The 23,378-nt window shown below is 70.5% G+C and overlaps 1 protein-coding gene across 5 annotated transcripts; it reads left to right on the top strand.

The window, feature by feature from the left end:
- Positions 1 to 392: 392 nt before the first annotated feature.
- EHBP1L1 (EH domain binding protein 1 like 1) lies at positions 393 to 23,297 on the top strand. Of its 5 annotated transcripts, XM_068923699.1 has the most exons (19): positions 393 to 579; positions 3,474 to 3,531; positions 4,619 to 4,714; positions 5,343 to 5,396; positions 6,464 to 6,642; positions 7,162 to 7,307; positions 8,018 to 8,095; positions 8,235 to 8,341; positions 8,957 to 9,108; positions 10,205 to 10,253; positions 11,101 to 13,065; positions 13,138 to 14,208; positions 15,169 to 15,235; positions 16,615 to 16,655; positions 17,560 to 17,680; positions 18,542 to 18,641; positions 19,465 to 19,538; positions 20,051 to 20,165; positions 22,564 to 23,297. In XM_068923699.1, the coding sequence occupies exons 1-19, from the start codon at positions 476 to 478 to the stop codon at positions 22,649 to 22,651; spliced, it is 4,665 nt and encodes a 1,554-aa protein (XP_068779800.1). In that variant the 5' UTR covers positions 393 to 475; the 3' UTR covers positions 22,652 to 23,297. The 5 variants fall into 5 exon arrangements, 4 of the variants coding, with proteins under 4 accessions (XP_068779800.1, XP_068779802.1, XP_068779798.1 ...); XM_068923701.1 differs by having other exon boundaries at positions 6,581 to 6,642; positions 11,101 to 14,208; XM_068923697.1 differs by having other exon boundaries at positions 11,101 to 14,208.
- Positions 23,298 to 23,378: the final 81 nt, after the last annotated feature.

Genomic DNA, 23,378 nt, shown 5'->3' with positions numbered 1-23,378 from the left:
TATAGCCGGGGGGACGCTATATGGCCCAGGACAGTGGCTCTATGGCCCAGGCAGGACTATACGGCCTGGGGGGGGTGATTATATAGCCGGGGGGGGCGCTATATGGCCCGGGACAGTGGCTCTATGGCCCAGACGGGACTATACGGCCTGGGGGGGGGTGATTATATAGCCGGGGGGGCACTATATGGCCCGGGACAGTGGCTCTATGGCCCAGATGGGAGACTGTATGGCCCAAGGGGGTGGTTATATAGCCGGGGGGGGGCGCTATATGGCCCGGGACAGTGGCTCTATGGCCCAGGCGGGACTGTATGGCCCGGGGGGGGGCCGGGCGGCTGGCGGGGCGGTGCCGTGCGGTGCGGGGGGGCGGTGCCGGCGGGGGGGGGCGGCCCCGGCGGAGCAGCCGGTGGCGGCGGCGGGGGGTGCGGGCGCGGCGGAGGGGGGCCCGGGCGGTGCCGGGGGGGGGTCCGGGGGGGCCATGGGCTCGGTGTGGAAGCGGCTGCAGCGCGTGGGCAAGCGGGCGGCCAAGGTGCACGTCGTGGCCTGCTACGAGGAGCTGCTGCTGGAGAGCTCCAGGAAGTGGTGAGCGGGGGGACACGGGGACCCCCCCCCCCGGCACCCGCACCCCCCCCCCGTGGGACCCTCCCCCCCGGAGACCCTCCCCCTGGCACCCGCACCAACCGCCCGGGGATCCCCCCGTGGGAACCACGCGGGAACCATCCCGAGGTCCCCTGTGGGACCCCCCCCCACCGGCACTGGGACCCCCCCTGGGAATCCCCTGGGAACCCCTCCTGACCCCCCCTGGGAACCACGCGGGAACCCCCCGTGGGGTCCCCTGTTGGACCCCCCCCCCAGCACTGGGACCCCCTGGGAACTCCCTCTCCTGACCCCCCTGGGAACCACGCGGGAACCCCCCGTGGGGTCCCCTATGGGACCCCCCCCCAGCACTGGGACCTCCCTGGGAACTCCCCCCCAGACCCCCATGGGAACCACATGGGAACTCCCCACGGGGTTCCCTGTGGGACCCCCCCCGGCAGTGGGATCCCTGTGGGAACTCCCCCTCCCCGGACCCTCGTGGGAACCCCCCTGGCACCAGGACCCCCCCCGGGGACCCCCCTGGGAACCACCTGCGAACCCCCCCGACCCCCGTGGGAACCACCCAAGACCCCTCCCGACCCCCGTGGAAACCTCCCTTGGGCCCCCTCTTGCCCCCCCCATCCTGCCTGTCCCCAGCTGCCCCCACCCTGGGGTCCCCTGGGGTCCCCGGCTGCCCCATGGCTGGTGTGGGGCCCGGGGGCTGTACGGAGCCGACGGGGTCCGTATGGGGGGCCGGTTCCATGGGGGGGAGGGACTTGGTCTGTATGGGGGGACAGGGCCCGTATAGGGGGCTGGCTCCATATGGGGCACACGGCTTGTATAGGGGGCTGGATGCGTTTGGGGGACAGGGCCTGTATTGGGGGGGGGCTTTATGGGGGTCTGGGTCCGTATGGGGGGACAAGGTCCATATAGGGGTCTGGGTCCGTATGGGGGGACAAGGTCCATATAGGGGGCTCAGTCCGTATAGGGGACATGGCCCTTATGGGGGGCTGGGTCCATATGGGGGGGGCCGAGGAATGTATAGGGGACAGGGCCCATATGGGGGGGCTGGGTTCCTATGGGGGGACAAGACCCGTATAGGGCGCTGAGTCCGTATAGGGGGCTGGGTCCGTATAGGGGGCAGGGCCCGTATAGAGGCTGGGTCCCTATAGGAGCCGCCAGTTCCTGCCTGCGAAAGGGGAAGCGGGATGTTTCCTGCCGGCCGGGGGGGGGGGGGGCGCTCAGCCCCACGGATGGGGGGCGGGGAGGGGGGGCAGGTCCTGGCCGGCCCCCCCAGGGGGTCCCGGCGATCCCCCCTCCCCCGTCCCCCAATCTACCCCCGAGCCCTTCCCCCCCCCCCCCCCCCCCGGGCCACGGGTTTCGTTTTGAGCCCAAAATGCCCATAAATGGGGCCCTGGCGGAAAACGGCAAATATTTAGTCAGGGAACCTAAAAATAGCCCCGGGGGGGGGGGGGGAAGGGGCAGAGGCCGGGGGGGCCGGGGGTGTCCGGTTTCCTCTGGCCCCAAATATAGCCCTGATCCCCCCCCACCCCGGGGGCTAAACTTAGCCCGAGCCCCCCCCGACCGCAGCAGCTGCCTGGGGCCGGTGGGGGGGGGGGCATGGCAGGGGGGCTGGGGACCCCCAACTGCCCCCCCAAGGGCTGGGGGACCCCCAACTGCCCCCCCTCCATAATCTGGGGACCCTCCCCAAACTGCACCCCCCCCCCGGCGTGGGGCGAGGACACCCCGGGGACCCAGGCGTCCAGGGCTGGGTGCTGTGGGGCAGGGCCGGGTGCGGCCCTGGGTGGCTCTTGAGCAACGGGTGACTCACCCCACGGCGGGTGGGGGGGGGGCTGGGCTGTGGGGCGGGATGGGGCCAAGGGGGGCACTGGGGGTTGCCGTGGGGGCTGGGGGCGGCTCTAGGGCTGGAGTGGGGCTGTTATGGGGGCTGCAATGGGGCTGAGGGGGCTCTGAAGCTGCAGTGGGGCTGTTATGGGGGCTGCAATGGGGCTGGGGGGGCTCGAGGGCTGCAGTGGGGCTGGGGGGGCTCGAGGGCTGCAGTGGGGCAGAAGCTGGTGTGGAGGCCGTGGGGCAGGACGTCTGTGGGGCAGGACGTCTGTGGGGCAGGTTGGCTGTGGGGCAGGGCAGCAGCCATGGGGCAGGATGACCATGGGGCAGGGTGGCAGCTATGGGGCAGGGAGGCTGTGGGGCAGGGTGGCAGCCGTGGAGCCAGGGGGCAGCCGTGGGGCAGGGTGGCCGTGGGGCTGGACGGCGGCCATGGGGCTGGGGGGCGGCCGTGGGGCAGGGTGGCGGCCATGGGGCAGCGGCCGTGGAGCTGGGGGGCAGCCGTGGGGCAGGGGGCAGCTGTGGGGCAGGATGGTGGCCATGGAGCCGGGGGGGGGGGGGGCGTGGGGCAGGGTGGTGGCCGTGGGGCAGCGGCCGTGGGGCCGGGGGCAGCCGTGGGGCAGGATGGTGGCCATGGGGCAGGGTGGCGGCCGTGAGGCAGCGGCCGTGGGGCAGGGTGGCGGCCGTGGGGCAGGGGGCAGCCGTGGGGCAGGATGGTGGCCATGGGGCAGGGTGGCGGCCGTGAGGCAGCGGCCGTGGGGCAGGATGGTGGCCGTGGGGCAGGGCGGCGGCCGTGGGGCGGCGGCCGTGGGGCCGGGGGGCGGCCGTGGGGCAGGGCGGCGGCCGTGGGGCGGCAGCCGTGGGGCGGAGGCCCCGGCCGGCGTCTCCCCGCCGTTATCTCGGGGGCACCGGACCCCACGGCCGCCGCCCCACGGCCGCCCTGCCGCGGCCGATAAGGGCTGCCGCAGGCCCCGGGCGAGCCGGGGGGCCGGGCCGGGGGGCGCCGGGGGGCCGGGGTCGTCGCCCCTCGTTAGCTAACGAGCCCGGGGCCGCAGGCAGCCCGACAAACTCGTCGTGGTGTGGACGAGGCGCAACCGGCGCGTCTGCTCCAAGGTGGGGGCCGGGGGGCTGGGGGGCGGCTGGGGGGCGGCTGGGGGGCAGGTGTGGGGCTGGGGGGCGGCCGGGGGGCCGGGGGGCAGCTGGGGGGCTAGGGGGTGGCTGGGGGGCAGCTGTGGGGCTGGGGGGCGGCCGGGGGGCCGGGGGGCAGCTGGGGGGCTGGGGGGCGGCTGGGGGGCCGGGAGGCAGCTGGGGGGCTGGGGGGGGGCTGGGGGGCGGCCGTGGGGCTGGGGGGCGGCCAGGGGGCTGGGGCGCAGCTGGGGGGCTGGGGGGCAGCTGGGGGGCTAGGGGGCGGCTGGGGGGCTGGGGGGCGGCTGTGGGGCTGGGGGGTGGCTGGGGGTCCGGGGTCACCTGTGGGGCTGGGGGGCAGCTGTGGGGCTGGGGGTGGTCGGGGGGCCAGGGTCAGCTGTGGGGCTGGGGGGCAGCTGTGGGGCTGGGGGGTGGCCGGGGGGCCGGGGTCACCTGTGGGGCTGGTTGGGGTCACCTGTTGGGCCGGGGGGCAGCTGTGGGGCTGGGGGTGGTCGGGGTCAGCTGTGGGGCTGGGGGGCAGCTGTGGGGCTGGGGCTGGTTGGGGTCGCCTGTGGGGCCGGGGGGCTTATGGGGACTCTGTGGACCCCAGGCTCTGGAGGTGGCTGTGGGGTGCCGTGGGGCAGTGCGGGGGGCGCCGTGGGGCTGAGGGCGCCGCGCAGCCCCACAGCTGGCAGCCGGGCATCGGGAACCCGCGGGGCCGTGGGGGGCCGTGGGGCGGTGCGGGGGGGCGTGGGGCAGTGCGGGGGGCGCCGTGGGGCGGTGTGGGGCGCCGTGGGGCTGAGGGCGCCGCGCAGCCCCACAGCTGGCAGCCGGGCATCGGGAACCCGCGGGGCTGTGGGGGGCCGTGGGGCGGTGCAGGGGGGCGTGGGGCAGTGCGGGGGGCGCCGTGGGGCGGTGTGGGGCGCCGTGGGGCTGAGGGCGCCGCGCAGCCCCACAGCTGGCAGCCGGGCATCGGGAACCCGCGGGGCCGTGGGGGGCCGTGGGGCGGTGCGGGGGGGCGTGGGGCGGTGCGGGGGGCGGTGTGGGGCGGTGTGGGGCTGAGGGCGCCGCGCAGCCCCACAGCTGGCAGCCGGGCATCGGGAACCCGTACCGGGGCGCCGTGACCTGGGTGGTGCCGGAGAACGTCGACATCGTGGTGACGCTCTACCGGGTGCGGCCTCCCCTCGCACACGCGTGTCCCCTCGCACACGCGTGTCCCCTCGCGCACGCGGGTCCCTTTGCACGGGTTGGGTCCCCTCGCACACGCGTGTGCCCTCGCGCACGTGCGTCCCCTCGCGCACCCATGTCCCCTCGCATGGGTCGCGTCCCCTCGCACACGCGTGTGCCCTCACACACGCGTGTCCCCTCGTGCACGCGTGTCCCCTTGCACGGGTCAGGTCCCTCGCACACGCGTGTCCCCTCGCACGGGTCAGTGTCCCCTCGTGCACGCGTGTGCCCTCGTGCATGCGTGTCCTCTCACACGGGTCGGGTCCCCTCGTGCATGCGTGTCCCCTCGCACGGGTCGGGTCCCCTCATGTACACGTGTCCCCTCGCACGGATCAGGGTCCCCTTGCACAAGTCGGGTCTCCTTACACACACAGCCCCTTGCACAGGTCAGGTCCCCTTGCACGCGTGTCCCCTTGCACACGTGTGTCCCCTCGCACGAGTCGGGTCCCCTCACACATGTGTCCCCTCGCACAAGTCAGGGCCCCTCGCACGAGTCGGGTCCCCTCGCACGAGTGTCCCCTCGCACGGGTCGGGGCCCCTCGTGCGCTCACGGGGACGCCGTGGCCCCCCAGGACCCGCACGCGGACGAGTATGAGGACAAGGAGTGGACGTTCGTCATCGAGAACGTGAGCGGCAGCCGGACGCCTGGGCCCCCTGGGGGGGTGTTGAGGGCTCCAGGATGCCTGGGGCCCTTGTGGGGGGGGGTCCCCGGACGCCTGGGTCCCCTGGGGGGGTGTTGGGGGCTCCAGGACGCCTGGGTCCCCCTGTGGGGGGGGGGTCCCGGACGCCTGGGCCCCCTGGGGGGGGGTGTTGAGGGCTCCAGGACGCCTGGGTCCCCCTGTGGGGGGGGGGGTCCCCGGATGCCTGGGTCCCCTGTGGGGGGGGGTCCCCGGACGCCTGGGTCCCCCTGTGGGGGGGTGTTGGGGGCTCCAGGACGCCTGGGTCCCCCTGTTGGGGGGGGTCCAGGACGCCTGGGTCTCCTGGGGGGGTGTTGGGGGCTCCAGGACGCCTGGGTCCCCCTGTGGGGGGGGGGGTCCCCGGATGCCTGGGTCCCCTGTGTGGGGGGGTCCCCGGACGCCTGGGTCCCCCTGTGGGGGGGTGTTGGGGGTTCCAGGACGCCTGGGTCCCCCTGTGGGGGGGGGTCCCGGACGCCTGGGTCTCCTGGGGGGGTGTTGGGGGCTCCAGGACGCCTGGGCCCCCCTGTGGGGGGGGGTCCCCGGATGCCTGGGTCCCCTGTGGGGGGGGGTCCCCGGACGCCTGGGTTCCCCTGTGGGGGGGGGTCCCGGACGCCTGGGTCCCCTGTGGGGGGGGGTCCCCGGACGCCTGGGTCCCCCTGTGGGGGGGTGTTGGGGGTTCCAGGACGCCTGGGTCCCCCTGTGGGGGGGGGTCCCGGACGCCTGGGTCTCCTGGGGGGGTGTTGGGGGCTCCAGGACGCCTGGGTCCCCCTGTGGGGGGGGGGGGTCCCCGGATGCCTGGGTCCCCCTGTGGGGGGGGGTCCCGGACGCCTGGGTCCCCCTGTGGGGGGGGGTCCCCGGACGCCTGGGTTCCCCTGTGGGGGGGGGGTCCCGGACGCCTGGGTCCTCCTGTGGGGGGGGGGGTCCCCGGACGCCTGGGCCCCCTGAGGGAGGTGTTGGGGGCTCCAGGACGCCTGGGCCCCCGGCCCCCCCCCCCAACCAGCTGACGCCGCCGGCAGGAGTCGCGGGGGCGGCGCTCGGCGCTGGCCGCCGCCGCCGTGAACGTGGCGCGGTTCGTGGCCCCCGCGCCGGCCCCGGCCGCCCTGGCGCTGCCGCTGCGGCCCCGCTCCCGCAAGGTGGCCGCCGCCTGCCTCCGCCTCACCCTCACGGCCACCGTCCTGCGCGAGGGCCGCGCCACGTGAGTCGCGACGCCGCGGCCGCCATCTCGGTTGTGGGCGCGGGCGGGCGGGAGCATGGGGCCGGGGCGGGCAGGCGGACATTTTGGTTATGGGCACTTGCTGGAGGGCGGGGCGACCATGTTGGTGTTGGGCACCTGGGCGGGTGAGCGTGGGGCGGCCATCTTGGGTGTGGGCACCCTCCCCACGCCGTGGGAGAGGGTGGCCATCTTGGTGTTGGGCGAGTGGGTGCCCACATAGGGGTGAGGGTGGGCCGGCCATCTTGGTGATGGGCACAGGGCCGCCCAAAGAGGGGTGATGTTGGGGGGGGGCATTGGGGGACACGGGACAGCAGGGGCCATAGGGGACGGGGGGATGTTGGGGGATGCTGAAGATGGGGGGACGTGGGGATGCTCGGACACGAGGGACCCGTTGGGGATGCTGGTGGGGACATGGGGGGACGCAGGGGACCCATTGGGGACATTGGAGGGGACACTGGGGGGGCGCGGGGGCCCCGGGGGACGCCTGTGGCGCGGCGGCAGGGACGAGGACATGCAGAGCGTGGCCAGTCTCATGAGCATCAAGCCCTGCGACGTGGCCGACCTGGGCGACTTCGCCGAGAGCGACGAGGAGGAGGGGGCGGCCGGCGGGGGGTGGCCGCAGCGGGGGGACGGCCCCGCGCCCCACGGTGGGTCCCCCGACCGCCCCGGCGCCCTGGGCTGCCCCAAACTGCCCCCATCCTGCCCCAAACCGTCCTGAACTGCCCCAAACTGCCCCCATCCTGCCCCAAACTGCCCCCATCCTGCCCCAAACCGTCCTGAACTGCCCCAAACTGCCCCCATCCTGCCCCAAACTGCCCCCATCCTGCCCCAAACCGTCCTGAACTGCCCCAAACTGCCCCCATCCTGCCCCAAACTGCCCCCATCCTGCCCCAAACCGTCCTGAACTATCCCAAACTGCCCCCATCCTGCCCCAAACCGTCCTGAACTGCCCCAAACTGCCCCCATCCTGCCCCAAACTGCCCTCAATGGCCTCAAACTGCCCCGATCCTGCCCCAAACCGTCCCGATCCTGCCACAAACTGCCCCGATCCTGCCCCAAACTGCCTTGATCCTGCCCAAACCACCCTCAATGGCCCCAAACTGCCCCAATCCTGCCCCAAACTGCCCCAGAATGCCTCAAACCACCCTGATCCTGCCCCAAACCGCCCTCAATGGCCTCAAACTGCCCCAATCCTGCCCCAAACTGCCCTCAATGGCCCCAGGCTGCCCCGATCCTGCCCCAAATGCCCCTAAAATGCTCCAAACTGCCCCAATCCTGCCCCAAGTGGCCCTGAACAGCCCCAAACTGCCCCAATCCTGCCCAAACTGACAAATCTCCCCCCCCCCACACCCCGCAGAACCCCCCCGCGAGCTGGACGCGCTGGCCGAGGAGGAGGAAGAGTCGACGGCGGGGAGAGCTGCCCCCCCGCAGCGGGGTACGGTGTCGGACGCCTGGGTCCCCGGGGGGTGCGGGGGTCCCCCGGACGCCTGGGTCCCTGGGAGGTGGGGGAGGCTGTAGGGGGGACCCCTGGACACCTGGGTCCTCTCCCCGTCCCTGAGCTCCTTCTCCTGCAGGCTCTGCTGTGGCGGGGGGCAACCACACAGCCCAGGGGCCCCCTCCGGTGTTGGGGGCACAGGGGGCCCCCCCTGACCCTGGTGAGGAGCCTGATGCCCCCCCAGTGGTAAGTGCAGCTGGGGGGGGGGCTCCGAGACCCCCATGCATAACCCGGGGGGGGGCAAGGTGGTCCCGGGAGCTTTGGGGACCCCCCTGTGCATGGGCTGGGGGTGGTCTAGGGCTGCCCTGGGCAGGCTCTGGGACCCCCATGCATGGGCCAGGGGGTCTGGGGCTGCCATGGAGGGCCTTGGGGACCACCACGCATGGTCAGGGATGGAGGTGGGGGGCTTGGGACCCCTCCCCCCCGTGCATGGGCTGGGGGGGTTCAGAGTGGTCCTGGGAGCCGTGAGCCCATGTATGGGCTGGGGAGGGTCTGGGGGCTCAGGGACCACCCCATGCATGGTCTGGAGACATCCTAGGAGCCTTGGGGACCCCCATGCATGGTCTTGGGGGGATCTGGGGGCTCAGGGACCCCCGCACATGGTCTGGAGTTGTCCTGGGAGCCTTGGGGACCCCCATGGATGGACTGAGGAGGATCTGGGGGCTCAGGGACCCCCTTGCATGGTCTGGGGTCATTCTGGGAGCCTTGGGGACCCCCATGCATGGTCTGAGGGGGGCCGAGCGGGGTCCAGGGGGCTGGGGGACCCCCCCGGGGGCCGTGGCTGACCCCGGGTGGTGGCAGGACCCAGGGCCGAGCAGCAGCCGGTCGCTGCTGGAGTGGTGCCAGGAGGTGACGGCCGGGTACCGCGGCGTCCGCGTCACCAACTTCAGCACGTCCTGGCGCAACGGGCTGGCCTTCTGCGCCATCCTGCACCGCTTCCACCCCCGGCTGGTGTGAGTGCGGGGGACGCCGGGAACCCCCCCGTGAACCCCATGGGGACCCCCTGGGGACAGCGGGGACACCCGTGGGGACTCTCAGGGACACCCTGAGGACATAGAAGACACCCTGGGGACAGTGGGGACCCCCCTGGGGACACACTGGGGACAGTGGGGACACCCATGGGGACACCTAGGGTCATGGGGGACACCCTGAGGACATAGAAGACACCCTGGGGACAGTGGGGACCCCCCTGGGGACACGCTGGGGACAGTGGGGACACCCGTGGGGACACCCAAGGGTCATGGGGGACACCCTGAGGACATAGAAGACACCCTGGGGACAGTGGGGACCCCCCTGGGGACACACTGGGGACAGTGGGGACACCCATGGGGACACCTAGGGTCATGGGGGACACCCTGAGGACATAGAAGACACCCTGGGGACAGTGGGGACCCCCCTGGGGACACACGGGGACAGCAGGGACACCCGTGGGGACACCTAGGGTCATGGGGGACACCCTGAGGACATAGGAGACACCCTGGAGACACTCTGGGGACAGTGGGGACACCGGGGACCCCCCTGGGGACATGCTGGGACATGCTGGAGGGCACTGGAGAGACTCTGGGGACATCAGAGACACCCAGGGTGGGGGAATGGAGATACAAGGGAACCTGGGGACACCGTGGGGACACTGGAGACACCCATGGGGACACCCTGGGAATAAGAGGGGGACATGCTGGAGGGGGCACTGGGGACACTCTGGGGACATCTCAGGGACATGCTGAGGGTGATGGGAGACACCCCTGGGGACACGCTGGGGACATGATGGGGGTGATGGGGACCCCTGGGGACACTGGGGACATCGGCGACCCTAGGGACATGCTGGGGGGGAGGACAGGGGATGCTCTGGGGACACCCTGGGGGCCTGGGGGGGGCACCCAGGTGGTCCTGGAGGTGCTGGGGACCCTTTGGGTCACGCTGGGGTCATGGGACGTGGTGGGGGGAGATGCCCTGGGGACACATGGGGACGCCCTGGGGGACCCCCCCCCCCGGCGGGGACTCCCCCCCAGGACCCCAGGTGCCACCCCCTATCTGTCCTCCCCCCTCCAGCAACTACGAGGCCCTGGACCCCCTGGACATCAAAGGCAACAACAAGCTGGTGAGTGGGGAGGGGCCCGGACGCCTGGGCCCCTTGGTGGGGGCAGGTCCCCGAGGAGGTGTTGGGGGGTCCCTGGATGCCTGGGTCCCTGGGAGCAGTGGGGGCGGGGAGATTGGGTTGGGGGGGGTCCCTAGGGTGTCAGGAGTGGGAGGGGGGGGTCACTGTGGGCTCCCTGGACACCAGGGCCCCTGGATGCAACTGGGGGGGGGGGGAGAGCATGGGTCAGGCCAGGGGGGGTGGGGTGGGGGGGAAAAGGTCCCGGACGCCAGGGCCCCTGGATGCAGCAGTGGAGCTGTGCGATGGGTTGGGGGGGCTCCCGGACGCCAGGGCCCCTGGATGCAGCTGGGGGGGTTCATGGGTTGGGGGGGGGTGCTCCCGGACGCCGGGGCCCCTGGATGGAGTGGGGGGGGGGGGTCATGTGTCGGGTTGGGGGTGCTCCCGGATGCCGGGGCCCCTGGATGGAGCGGGGGGGGGGGTTCATGGGTTTGGGGGGGGGGGGCTCCCGGACGCCAGGGCCCCTGGATGCAGCTGGGGGGGTTCATGGGTTTGGGGGGGGGGGGCTCCCGGACGCCAGGGCCCCTGGATGCAGCTGGGGGGGTTCATGGGTTTGGGGGGGGGGGCTCCCGGACGCCAGGACCCCTGGGTGCAGCTGGGGGGGGGGTCATGGGTTTGGGGGGGGGGGCTCCCGGACGCCAGGGCCCCTGGATGCAGCCGGGGGGGGGGGGGTGGGTCACGGGCCAGGTCAGGGCCAGGGGCTCCCGGATGCCTGGGCCCCTGGACGCAGTTGGTTTGGGGGGGGGGCCGGGGGCTCCCGGACGCCGGGGCCCCACGGCCGCCCTGCCCGCAGGCCTTCGACGGCTTCGCCTCGCTGGGCGTGGGGCGGCTGCTGGCGCCGGCGGACATGACGCGCCCGGGGGGCCCCGACCGCCTCAGCGTCATGACCTACCTGTGGCAGCTGCGGGGGGTCTGCGCCGGGGGGCCGCCCGGGCCCCCCCCCGGCCCCCCCCAGCCCCGGGCGGCCCCCCCCGACCCTGCCGTGAGCGGCGCCGCTGCAAAGCACGCTGGGAGCACGGCCAACCCTGGGGCTGCAAAGGATGCTGGGAGTTTGGGCAGTAGCAGCGCTGCAAAGGATGCTGGGAGCTCAGCCGACATCACTGCCGCAAAGGACTCTGGGAGTTCGGTCAACTCGGAGGCTGCAAAGGACTCTGGGAGTCTGGATAGTAGGATTGCTGCAAAGGATGCTGGGAGCTCAGCCAACATCACTGCCGCAAAGGACTCTGGGAGTTCGGTCAACTCGGAGGCTGCAAAGGACTCTGGGAGTCTGGATAGTAGGATTGCTGCAAAGGATGCTGGGAGCTCAGCCAACATCACTGCTGCAAAGGACTCTGGGAGTTCGGTCAACTTGGAGGCTGCAAAGGACTCTGGGAGTCTGGATAGTAGGATTGCTGCAAAGGATGCTGGGAGCTCAGCCAACATCACTGCTGCAAAGGACTCTGGGAGTTCGGTCAACTCGGAGGCTGCAAAGGACTCTGGGAGTCTGGATAGTAGGATTGCTGCAAAGGATGCTGGGAGCTCAGCCAACATCACTGCTGCAAAGGACTCTGGGAGTTCGGTCAACTTGGAGGCTGCAAAGGACTCTGGGAGTCTGGATAGTAGGATTGCTGCAAAGGATGCTGGGAGGTCAGCCAACATCACTGCCGCAAAGGACTCTGGGAGTTCGGTCAACTTGGAGGCTGCAAAGGATGCTGGGAGTTTGGTCAACCCTGGGGCTGCAAAGGGCTCTGGGAGTCTGGATAGTAGGATTGCTGCAAAGGATGCTGGGAGCTCAGCCAACATCACTGCTGCAAAGGACTCTGGGAGTTTGGTCAACTTGGAGGCTGCAAAGGATGCTGGGAGTTTGGTCAACCCTGGGGCTGCAAAGGGCTCTGGGAGTCTGGATAGTAGGATTGCTGCAAAGGATGCTGGGAGTTCGGCCAACATCACTGCCGCAAAGGACTCTGGGAATTCGGGCAACTTGGAGGCTGCAGAGGATGCTGGGAGTCTGGCTAGGAGCGTCGCTGCAAAGGATGCTGGGAGTTTGGTCAACTCAGGGGCTGCAAAGGACTCTGGGAGTTCGATGAACTTGGAGGTTGCAAAGGATGCTGGGAATCTGGTAAACTCAGGGGCTGCAAAGGCCTCTGGGAGTTTGGGCAGTAGCGGCACTGCAAAGGATGCTGGGAGTTCGGCCAACATCACTGCTGCAAAGGACTCTGGGAATCTGGTCAACTCAGGGGCTGCAAAGGATGCTGGGAGTTTGGTCAACCCTGGGGCTGCAAAGGACTCTGGGAGTTTGGCTAAGAGCATCACTGCAAAGGATGCTGGGAGTTTGGTCAACTCAGGGGCTGCAAAGGATGCTGGGAGCACAGCCAAAAAAGTAGTTGCAAAGGATGGTGGGAGTTCAGCCAACTCAGGGGCTGCAAAGGATGCTGGGAACTCAGCCAACATCACTGCCGCAAAGGATGCTGGGAGTTCGGCCAACTTGGAGGCTGCAAAGGATGCTGGGAGTCTGGCTAATAGCATCACTGCAAAGCATGCTGGGAGCGTGGCCAATGGTATCGCTGCAAAGGACGCTGGGAGTTCGGCCAACTTGGAGGCTGCAAAGGACTCTGGGATATTGGCTGTCCTAGAGGATGCGAAGGATGCTGGGAGTTCGGTCAGTTCGGGGGCTGCAAAGGATGCTGGGAACGCGGCCAACCCGGAGGCTGCAAAGGACTCTGGGAGCACGGCCAATGGCATCGCTGCAAAGGACGCTGGGAGTTCGGCCAACTTGGAGGCTGCAGAGGACTCTGGGAGCACGGCCAATGGCATCGCTGCAAAGGACGCTGGGAGTTCGGCCAACTTGGAGGCTGCAGAGGACTCTGGGAGCACGGCCAATGGCATCGCTGCAAAGGATGCTGGGAGTTCGGTCAGTTCGGGGGCTGCAAAGGATGCTGGGAGCGCGGCCAACCCGGAGGCTGCAAAGGACTCTGGGAGTTCGGCTAACGGCAGCGCTGCAAAGGATGCTGGGAGTTTGGCCAAGCTAGAGGCTGCAAAGGACTCTGGGATATTGGCTGTCCTAGAGGATGCAAAGGATGCTGGGAGTTCGGTCAGTTCGGGGGCTGCAAAGGATGCTGGGAGCGCAGCCAACCCAGAGGCTGCAAAGGCCTCTGGGAGTTCGGCTAACGGCAGCACTGCAAAGGATGCTGGGAGTTTGGCCAAGCTAGAGGCTGCAAAGGACTCTGGGATATTGGCTGTCCTAGAGGATGCAAAGGATGCTGGGAGTTCGGTCAGTTCGGGGGCTGCAAAGGATGCTGGGAACGTGGCTAACAGCCTCGCTGCAAAGGATGCTGGGAGCGCGGCCAACCCGGAGGCTGCAAAGGATGCTGGGAGTCTGGCCAATGGCATCGCTGCAAAGGATGCTGGGAGTTCGGTCAGTTCGGGGGCTGCAAAGGATGCTGGGAGCGCGGCCAACCCGGAGGCTGCAAAGGCCTCTGGGAGTCTGGCCAATGGCATCGCTGCAAAGGATGCTGGGAGTTCGGTCAGTTCGGGGGCTGCAAAGGATGCTGGGAGCGCGGCCAACCCGGAGGCTGCAAAGGCCTCTGGGAGTTCAGCTAACGGCAGCGCTGCAAAGGATGCTGGGAGTTCGGCCAAGCTAGAGGCTGCAAAGGACTCTGGGAGTTCGGCCAACGCCGGGGACGCGGGGGCCCCGTCCCCGTCCCCGCGGGAGGCCGGGGGGGGGGCGGCGGCGGTGGTGCCCCCGCCGCGGCGGCGGCGGCGCTCGGGGCGGGGGGAGCCGCCGTCCCCGTCCCCCTCCCCGTCCCCGTGCTCGGGGGGGGCCCCCGCCGCCCCCCCGGCCTCCCGCGGCTCCGGCGCCTTCTCCCGCCTGCGCGACGCCGACCTGCTGCGCCGCCGCCGCGGCTCCCGCGCCCCCCCCGGGGTGAGGACCGCCTCCCCCCCCCCCCGGCGTCACCGTGGTGGTGGTGGGGGGGTCCCAAAATGTGTGCCCCCCTCATGTCACTGTGGGGGCCCCAAAATGTGTCCCCCTGCCCCCTGCGTCACCGTGGGGGTCCCAAAGCGTGTTTCCCCCCCCCCGGTGTCACTGTGGGGGTCCCAAAGCGTGTTCCCCCCCCCTTGGGGTCACCGTGGGGGTCCCAAAGCGTGTTTCCCCCCCCCCCCCGGTGTCACTGTGGGGGTCCCAAAGCGTGTTCCCCCCCCCTTGGTGTCACCGTGGGGGTCCCAAAGCGTGTTTCCCCCCCCCGGTGTCACTGTGGGGGCCCCAAAATGTGTCCCCCTGCCTCCTGCGTCACCGTGGGGGTCCCAAAACGTGTTTCCCCCCCCCCCCGGTATCACTGTGGGGGTCCCGAAATGTCTCCCCCCCTCCCACATCACCGTGGGGGGGGGTCCCAAAACGTGTCCCCCTGCCCCATGTCACTGTGTGTGGGGGGTCCCAAAACGTGTCACCCCCCCGGTGTCATTGTGGGGGGTCCCAAAGCATGTTCCCCCCCTGGTGTCACCGTGGGGGTCCCGAAATGTCTCCCCCCCTCCCACATCACCGTGGGGGGGGGGGTGTCCCAAAATGTGTCCCCCTGCCCCGTGTCACTGTGTGTGGGGGGGTCCCAAAACGTGTCACCCCCCCCCCGGCGTCACTGTGGGGGGGTCCCAAAAATGTCTTCCTCCCCCCATGTCACCATGGGGGTCCCAAAATGTGTGCCCCCCCCGTGTCACTGTGGGGGCCCCAAAACGCGTTCCCCCCCCCCCGGCCCACGTCACCATGGTGGGGTGGCCCAAAATGTGTCCCCGCCCCCCCATTGGGTCCCGGCGGCGGGGGGGGGGGTTGGGGTCTGTCCGTCCCCCCCCAGCACTGACCCTCTGTCCCCGGTGTCCCTGCTCTGCCCAGGGTGACGGTGACGGTGACGGTGACGGCAGGAAGAGCCCCGCGGCCCCCCCAGCACAGCCGGCCCCCGGTGAGTGGGGACGGGATGGGGACGGGGACAGTGACAGGGACAGGATGGGATGGGGACAAGGACGGACAGGATGGGGATGGGGACAGGGATGGGGACAGGGACGGGGACAAGATGAGGACAGGATGGGGACAGGGGCAGGATGTGGATGGGGACAAGGACGGACAGGATGGGGACGGGGACAGGGATGGGGACAGGGACGGGGACAAGATGAGGACAGGATGGGGACAGGGGCAGGATGTGGATGGGGACAAGGACGGACAGGATGGGGATGGGGACAGGGACGGGGACAGGGACGGGGACAAGATGAGGACAGGATGGGGACAGGGGCAGGATGGGGATGGGGACAAGGACGGACAGGATGGGGACGGGGACAGGGACGGGGACAAGATGAGGACAGGATGGGGACAGGGGCAGGATGGGGATGGGGACAGGGATGGGGACGGGGACAGGGATGGGGACAAGATGAGGACAGGATGGGGACAGGGGCAGGATGGGGATGGGGACAGGGATGGGGACGGGGACAGGGACAGGGACAAGATGAGGACAGGATGGGGACGGGGCAGGATGGGGATGGGGACAGGGATGGGGACGGGGACAGGGACAGGGACAAGATGAGGACAGGATGGGGACAGGGGCAGGATGGGGATGGGGACAGGATGGGGATGGGACAGGGATGGGGACAAGATGAGGACAGGAACGGGGACAGGGACAGGATGGGGATGGGGACAGGGATGGGGACAGGATGGGGATGGGACAGGGATGGGGACAAGATGAGGACAGGAACGGGGACAGGGACAGGATGGGGATGGGGACAGGGATGGGGACAGGATGGGGATGGGGACAGGGACAGGGACAAGATGAGGGCAGGAACGGGGACAGGGACAGGATGGGGATGGGGACAGGGACGGCGATGAGATGGGGACAGGATGGGGACAGGGGCAGGATGGGGATGGGGACAGGGACGGCGATGAGATGGGGACAGGATGGGGACAGGGACAGGATGGGATGGGGACAAGGACAGGAACAGGATGGCATGGGGACGGGGATGGGAATGGGGACAAGGATGGGGATGGGACAGGGATGGGGACTAGATGAGGACAGGATGGGGACCGGGACAGGATGGGGTGGGGACAGGGATGAGTTGGGGACAGGATGGGGACAGGGATGGGGACAGGATGAGGATGGGGACAGGGACGGGGGGGCAGGATGAGGATGAGGATGGGGATGGGATGGGGACGGGGATGGGGACAGGATCAGGATGGGGACAGGATGGGAACAGGACGGGGACGGGATGGGGATGGGATGGGGACGGGGACAGAGATGGGGACGGGGTCCCGCAAGTCACGGGTGGCTGAACCCCAACTTCTCCCCCCACGCAGACGCCCCGGCAGAGCCCGGCCCCACGGAGGAGGAGAGACCGGTGAGGGGCCAGGGGACACTGGGGGCACACGGGATGGCCGGGGGGACATGGGACGGCTGAGGGGACACGGGAGGGCTGGGGGGACACGGGATGGCCAGAGGACAGGGCTCAAAGGGCCGTGGGGCTGGCGGAGGGGACAGGGAGCAGCCATGGGGACAGGGACAGGCCATGGGGACAGTGTCCCCTGCGTCAGCACTTGCAGGATGCGGGGCAGTGGCCGTGGGGTAGTGGCCGTGGGGCGGAGGTGGCCGTGGGGCGGTGGCGGCGGCCGTGGGGCCAGCGTGCCGGGCGTCAGCGCTTGCAGGACGTGGGGTGGTGGCCGTGGGGTGGTGGCCGTGGGGTGGTGGCCATGGGATGGAGGTAGCCGTGGGGTGATAGCCATGGGACGGCGGTGGCCGTGGGGCAGAGGTGGCCATGGGGCCAGCGTGCCGGGCGTCAGCGCTTGCAGGACGCGGGGTGGTGGTGGCCATGGGATGGAGGTGGCCGTGGAGTGGTGGCCATGGGACGGCGGTGGCTGTGGGATGGAGGTGGCCGTGGGGCAGCAGTGGCCGTGGGGCAGTGGCGGCGGCCATGGGGCCAGCGTGCCGGGCGTCAGCGCTTGCAGGACGCGGGGTGGTGGTGGCCATGGGATGGAGGTGGCCGTGGGGTGATGGCCATGGGACGGCGGTGGCCGTGGGGCAGAGGTGGCCATGGGGCAGCAGTGGCCATGGGGCAGCAGTGGCCGTGGGGCCAGCGTGCCGGGCGTCAGCGCTTGCAGGACGCGGGGTGGTGGTGGCCATGGGATGGAGGTGGCCGTGGAGCGGTGGCCATGGGACGGCGGTGGCTGTGGGATGGAGGTGGCCGTGGGGCGGAGGTGGCCGTGGGGCGGTGGCGGCGGCCGTGGGGCCAGCGTGCCGGGCGTCAGCGCTTGCAGGACGCCGGCCAGTACGTGCTGGCGGAGCTGCGGGCGCTCGAGGACGAGCAGCGGCAGCTCGACGGCCGGGCCGTCGCCCTGGAGCGGGAGCTGCGGCGCCTCATGGACTCAGGTACCGGGGACGCCGCGGGGACATCGCGGGGACGTCGCGGGGATGCGGCCCCCGCTGGCGCCATGGGGCCCCGGTGACCGCCTGGGACACGGGGACCCAGCCGCCGCCTGAGACACGGGCACGCGGGGACGCGGCGGGGGACGTGGGTGCCCACCTGGGATGTGGGGACACGGCAGGGGACACGGGTGACCTGATGGGGACAGGAGCTCCTGGTGTTCGGGTCTCCATCAGACCCATTTCAGGGTCTCGGGCATCCCCATGTCCCCATGTCCCCGTGTCCTGTGCCGGGGTCCTGGGCAGTGCCGTGTCCCTGCATCGCCATGTCCCCATGGCAGTGCCGTGTCCCCATGATCCCATGTTGGGTCGGGGTCTTGGGTGTCCCCATGTCCCCATGTCCTGTGTTGGGATCTGGGGCAGTGCCGTGTCCCTGCATCGCCATGTCCCCATGGCAGTGCCGTGTCCCCATGATCCCATGTTGGGGTCGGGGTCTTGGGCGTCCCCATGTCCCTATGTCCCTGTGTCGAGGTCTCGGGCACCCTCGTGTCCCCATGTCCCTGTGTCCCCGCATCCCCATGTCCCGTGTTGGGGTCTTGGGCACTCGTATCCCCCGTGTCCCCATGTCCCCATGTCCCATGTCAAGGTCTCGGGCACCTTTGTGTCCCCATGTCCCCGTGTCCCTGCATCCCCCTGTCCCATGTTGGGGTCTGGGGCATCCCCATGTCCCCATGTCCCCGTGTCCCTGCATCCCCGTGTCCCATGTTGGGGTCTGGGGCATCCCCATGTCCCCGTGTCCCTGCATCCCCGTGTCCCGCGTCGGGGTCTGGGGCATGGCGGTGGCGGTGACGGCGGTGACGGTGGCAGGCGCGGACCCCCTCCGGGAGGAGACCCTGATCCAGGAGTGGTTCTCGCTGGTGAACAGGAAAAACGCCCTGATCCGGCGCCAGGACCAGCTGCAGCTGCTGTGAGCGCCGCCCCGCTGCCCCGGGGGGGGGATTGCCCCTGGTGGGGGGGGGCTATTGCCCCTGGTGGGGGGGTTATTGCCCCTGGCAGGGGGGGAAATATTGATCCTGGCAGGGTCAGCATTGGCCCTGGAGGAGGGGGGTATTGCCCCAGGGGTGGGTTACTGCCCCTACTTGGGGTGGTTATTGCCCCAGGGTGGGTTATTGCCCCTGATGGGGAGGAGGGTTATTGCCCCTGGTGGGGGGGTGTTATTGCCCCAGGGTGGGTTATTGCCCCTGATGGGGAGGGTTATTGCCCCAGGGTGGGTTATTGCCCCTGATGGGGAGGAGGGTTATTGCCCCTGGTGGGGGGGTTATTGCCCCAGGGGTGGGTTTTGCCCCTGATGGGAAGGGTTATTGCCCCTGGTGGGGGGGTGTTATTGCCCCTGGTGGGGGGGTTATTGCCCCAGGGGTGGGTTACTGCCCCTGATGGGGAGGGTTATTGCCCCTGGTGGGGGGGGTTATTGCCCCAGGGGTGGGTTACTGCCCCTACTTGGGGTGGTTATTGCCCCAGGGTGGGTTATTGCCCCCGATGGGGAGGAGGGTTATTGCCCCTGGTGGGGGGGTGTTATTGCCCCAGGGTGGGTTATTGCCCCTGATGGGGAGGGTTATTGCCCCTGGTGGGGGGGAGTTATTGCCCCAGGGTGGGTTATTGCCCCCGATGGGGAGGAGGGTTATTGCCCCTGGTGGGGGGGTGTTATTGCCCCAGGGTGGGTTATTGCCCCTGGAGGGGGGGTTATTGCCCCCCAGGGCAGGCTGACACCCCCCCCCCCCCGCTGCCCCCAGGGTGGAGGAGCAGGACCTGGAGAGACGCTTCGAGCTGCTGAGCCGGGAGCTGCGGGCGATGCTGGCCACCGAGGGTGAGCGCCCGGGGACACCTGGGGACACCTGGGGACAGGGACACCCGGGGACGGGGGGTGCTCAGTGAGAGGGACGGGGACACTTGGGGAAGGGGACACCCAGGGACGGGGATGGGGACACCCAGGTACAAGGACAGTCGGGGATGAAGATGCCTGGAGACATGGACACCTGGGGACAGGGACGCCTGGGATGGGGACATCCAGGGACGGGGACATCCAGGGACACCCAGGGACTGGGCACATCCAAGGGCTCGGGGACAGCCCAAGGCTGGGCACACTCTGGATTTGGGGACACTCAGCTGTGGGTGACACCCCTGGGCTGGGGTGCGCTGGGCTTGGGGACACCTTGGGCTTGGGGGGGGCACTGGTTTTGGCGATGCTCCTGGGTTTGGGGACATCCCTGGGCTTGGGGACACCCCTGGGCTTGGGGACGCCCCTGGGCTTGGGGACGCCGCGGTTGGGGGACAGTTTGGGGACGCCGCGCGCGGGCCCTGACCCGCCGCGGGCCCCAGACTGGCAGAAGTCGGCGGCGCAGCAGCAGCGGGAGCAGCTGCTGCTGGACGAACTCGTGTCACTGGTGAACCAGCGGGACGAGCTGGTGCGGGACCTGGACCAGCGGGAGCGGACGTGAGTGCAGGGACCCCGAGGCGGGGTGGGGGGGGGGACACCGGGGACACTGGGATGCGGGGCTATAGGGGATGGGGGGGCACTGGGGCAGGGGGCTGTAGGGAATTGGGGGGACATGGGGGGCACTGAGATATGGGGCTGTAGGGGATGGAGGGGACACTGGGGCACAAGGCTATAGGGGATGGAGGGGACACTGGGAGGGGATGCTGGGGATGCTGGGGGGGGGGCAGAGGAGGGGGGGACACTGGGGCATGGGGCTATAGGAGATGGAGGGGACACCGGGAGGGGACACTAGGGATGCTGGGGGGGGGGACACTGGGGCATGGGGCTATAGGGGATGGAGGGGACACCGGGAGGGGCACTGGGGATGCTGGGGGGAGGCACTGGGGGGGGGGCACTGGGGCATGGGCCTATAGGGGATGGAGGGGACACCGGGAGGGGACACTAGGGATGCTGGGGGGGGGGACACTGGGGCATGGGGCTATAGGAGATGGAGGGGACACCGGGAGGGGACACTGGGGATGCTGGGGGGGGGACACTGGGGCATGGGGCTATAGGGGATGGAGGGGACACCGGGAGGGGACACTGGGGATGCTGGGGGGAGGCACTGGGGGGGGGGACACTGGGGCATGGGGCTATAGGGGATGGAGGGGACACCGGGAGGGGACACTGGGGATGCTGGGGGGGGGACACTGGGGCATGGGGCTATAGGGGATGGAGGGGACACCGGGAGGGGACACTGGGGATGCTGGGGGGAGGCACTGGGGGGGGGACACTGGGGCATGGGCCTATAGGAGATGGAGGGGACACCGGGAGGGGACACTAGGGATGCTGGGGGGGGGGGACACTGGGGCATGGGGCTATAGGGGATGGAGGGGACACTGGGAGGGGACACTGGGGATGCTGGGGGGAGGCACTGGGGGGGGGGACACTGGGGCATGGGGCTATAGGAGATGGAGGGGACACCAGGAGGGGCACTGGGGATGCTGGGGGGGGGACACTGGGGCATGGGGCTATAGGGGATGGAGGGGACACCGGGAGGGGCACTGGGGATGCTGGGGGGGGGACACTGGGGCATGGGGCTATAGGGGATGGAGGGGACACCGGGAGGGGACACTGGGGATGCTGGGGGGAGGCACTGGGGTGGGGGGACACTGGGGCATGGGGCTATAGGAGATGGAGGGGACACCAGGAGGGGCACTGGGGATGCTGGGGGGGGGACACTGGGGCATGGGGCTATAGGGGATGGAGGGGACACCGGGAGGGGCACTGGGGATGCTGGGGGGGGGACACTGGGGCATGGGGCTATAGGGGATGGAGGGGACACCGGGAGGGGCACTGGGGATGCTGGGGGGGGGACACTGGGGCATGGGGCTATAGGGGATGGAGGGGACACCGGGAGGGGCACTGGGGATGCTGGGGGGGGGACACTGGGGCATGGGGCTATAGGAGATGGAGGGGACACCGGGAGGGGACACTGGGGATGCTGGGGGGAGGCACTGGGGGGGGGGGACACTGGGGCATGGGGCTATAGGAGATGGAGGGGACACCAGGAGGGGCACTGGGGATGCTGGGGGGGGGGACACTGGGGCATGGGGCTATAGGGGATGGAGGGGACACCGGGAGGGGCACTGGGGATGCTGGGGGGGGGACACTGGGGCATGGGGCTATAGGGGATGGAGGGGACACCGGGAGGGGACACTGGGGATGCTGGGGGGGGACACTGGGGCATGGGGCTATAGGGGATGGAGGGGACACCGGGAGGGGCACTGGGGATGCTGGGGGGGGGACACTGGGGCATGGGGCTATAGGGGATGGAGGGGACACCGGGAGGGGCACTGGGGATGCTGGGGGGGGGACACTGGGGCATGGGGCTATAGGAGATGGAGGGGACACCGGGAGGGGACACTGGGGATGCTGGGGGGAGGCACTGGGGGGGGGGGACACTGGGGCATGGGGCTATAGGAGATGGAGGGGACACCAGGAGGGGCACTGGGGATGCTGGGGGGGGGGACACTGGGGCATGGGGCTATAGGGGATGGAGGGGACACCGGGAGGGGCACTGGGGATGCTGGGGGGGGGACACTGGGGCATGGGGCTATAGGGGATGGAGGGGACACCGGGAGGGGACACTGGGGATGCTGGGGGGGGACACTGGGGCATGGGGCTATAGGGGATGGAGGGGACACCGGGAGGGGCACTGGGGATGCTGGGGGGGGGACACTGGGGCATGGGGCTATAGGGGATGGAGGGGACACCGGGAGGGGCACTGGGGATGCTGGGGGGGGGACACTGGGGTATGGGGCTATAGGGCACTCTAGGGGATGGCGGGGACACGGTGGGGGGGGGTGACGGGGAGGGGACACCGCGGGGACACGTGGCCTCGGGCGCCCCGCAGGGCGCTGGAGGAGGACGCCCGCCTGGAGCGCGGCCTCGACCTGCGGCGCCGCAAGCTCGGCCGCCGCGAGAGGTGTCGGGTGGCCTGAGCCGGACCCCGAGACCCCCCGGCTGGGGACCCTGACACCCCACCCGCCCCAGCCGGGGACCCCGAGACCCCCCCGGCTGGGGACCCTGAGACCCCCTGGCTGGGGACCCCGGGACCCCCAGTTGGGGACCCTCACACCCCACGCACCCCAGCCGGGGACCCCGAGACCCCCTGGCTGGGGACCCTGACATCCCACCCGCCCCAGCCGGGGACCCTGAGACCCCCCCCCCGGCTGGGGACCCTGAGACCCCCTGGCTGGGGACCCCGGGACCCCCAGTTGGGGACCCTCACACCCCACCCACCCCAGCCGGGGACCCTGAGACCCCCCCCCCAGCTGGGGACCCCGGAACCCCCCCAGCTGGGGACCCTCACACCCCACCCACCCCAGCCAGGGACCCCGAGACCCCCAGTTGGGGACCCTGAGCCCCCCCCCGGCTGGGAACCCCGACAACCTCTCCAGCCGGGGAGTGTGACACCCCCCCACCCCGGTCGGGGACCCCGACACCCCCCCCAGCTGAGGACCCCGAGACCCCCAGTCGGGGACCCCGGGACCGCGACGCCCCCCCCAGTCCCCCCGGCCCCCCGGGGCTGTCGGGGCGCCGGCGCTCGGCACCGTCCCACCGGAATAAAGGAATTTTTTTCCAAGAGGATCTGGATGTGCATCTGGGGCTATAGGGGATGGGAAGGGGCTATAAGGGATGGGGAAGGGGCTATAGGGGATGGGAAAT

The sequence above is a fragment of the Struthio camelus genome, chromosome 35, assembly GCF_040807025.1.
Source record: "Struthio camelus isolate bStrCam1 chromosome 35, bStrCam1.hap1, whole genome shotgun sequence".
Classification (NCBI taxonomy): domain Eukaryota; kingdom Metazoa; phylum Chordata; class Aves; order Struthioniformes; family Struthionidae; genus Struthio; species Struthio camelus.
This window is presented reverse-complemented; position numbering and strand designations above follow the sequence as displayed.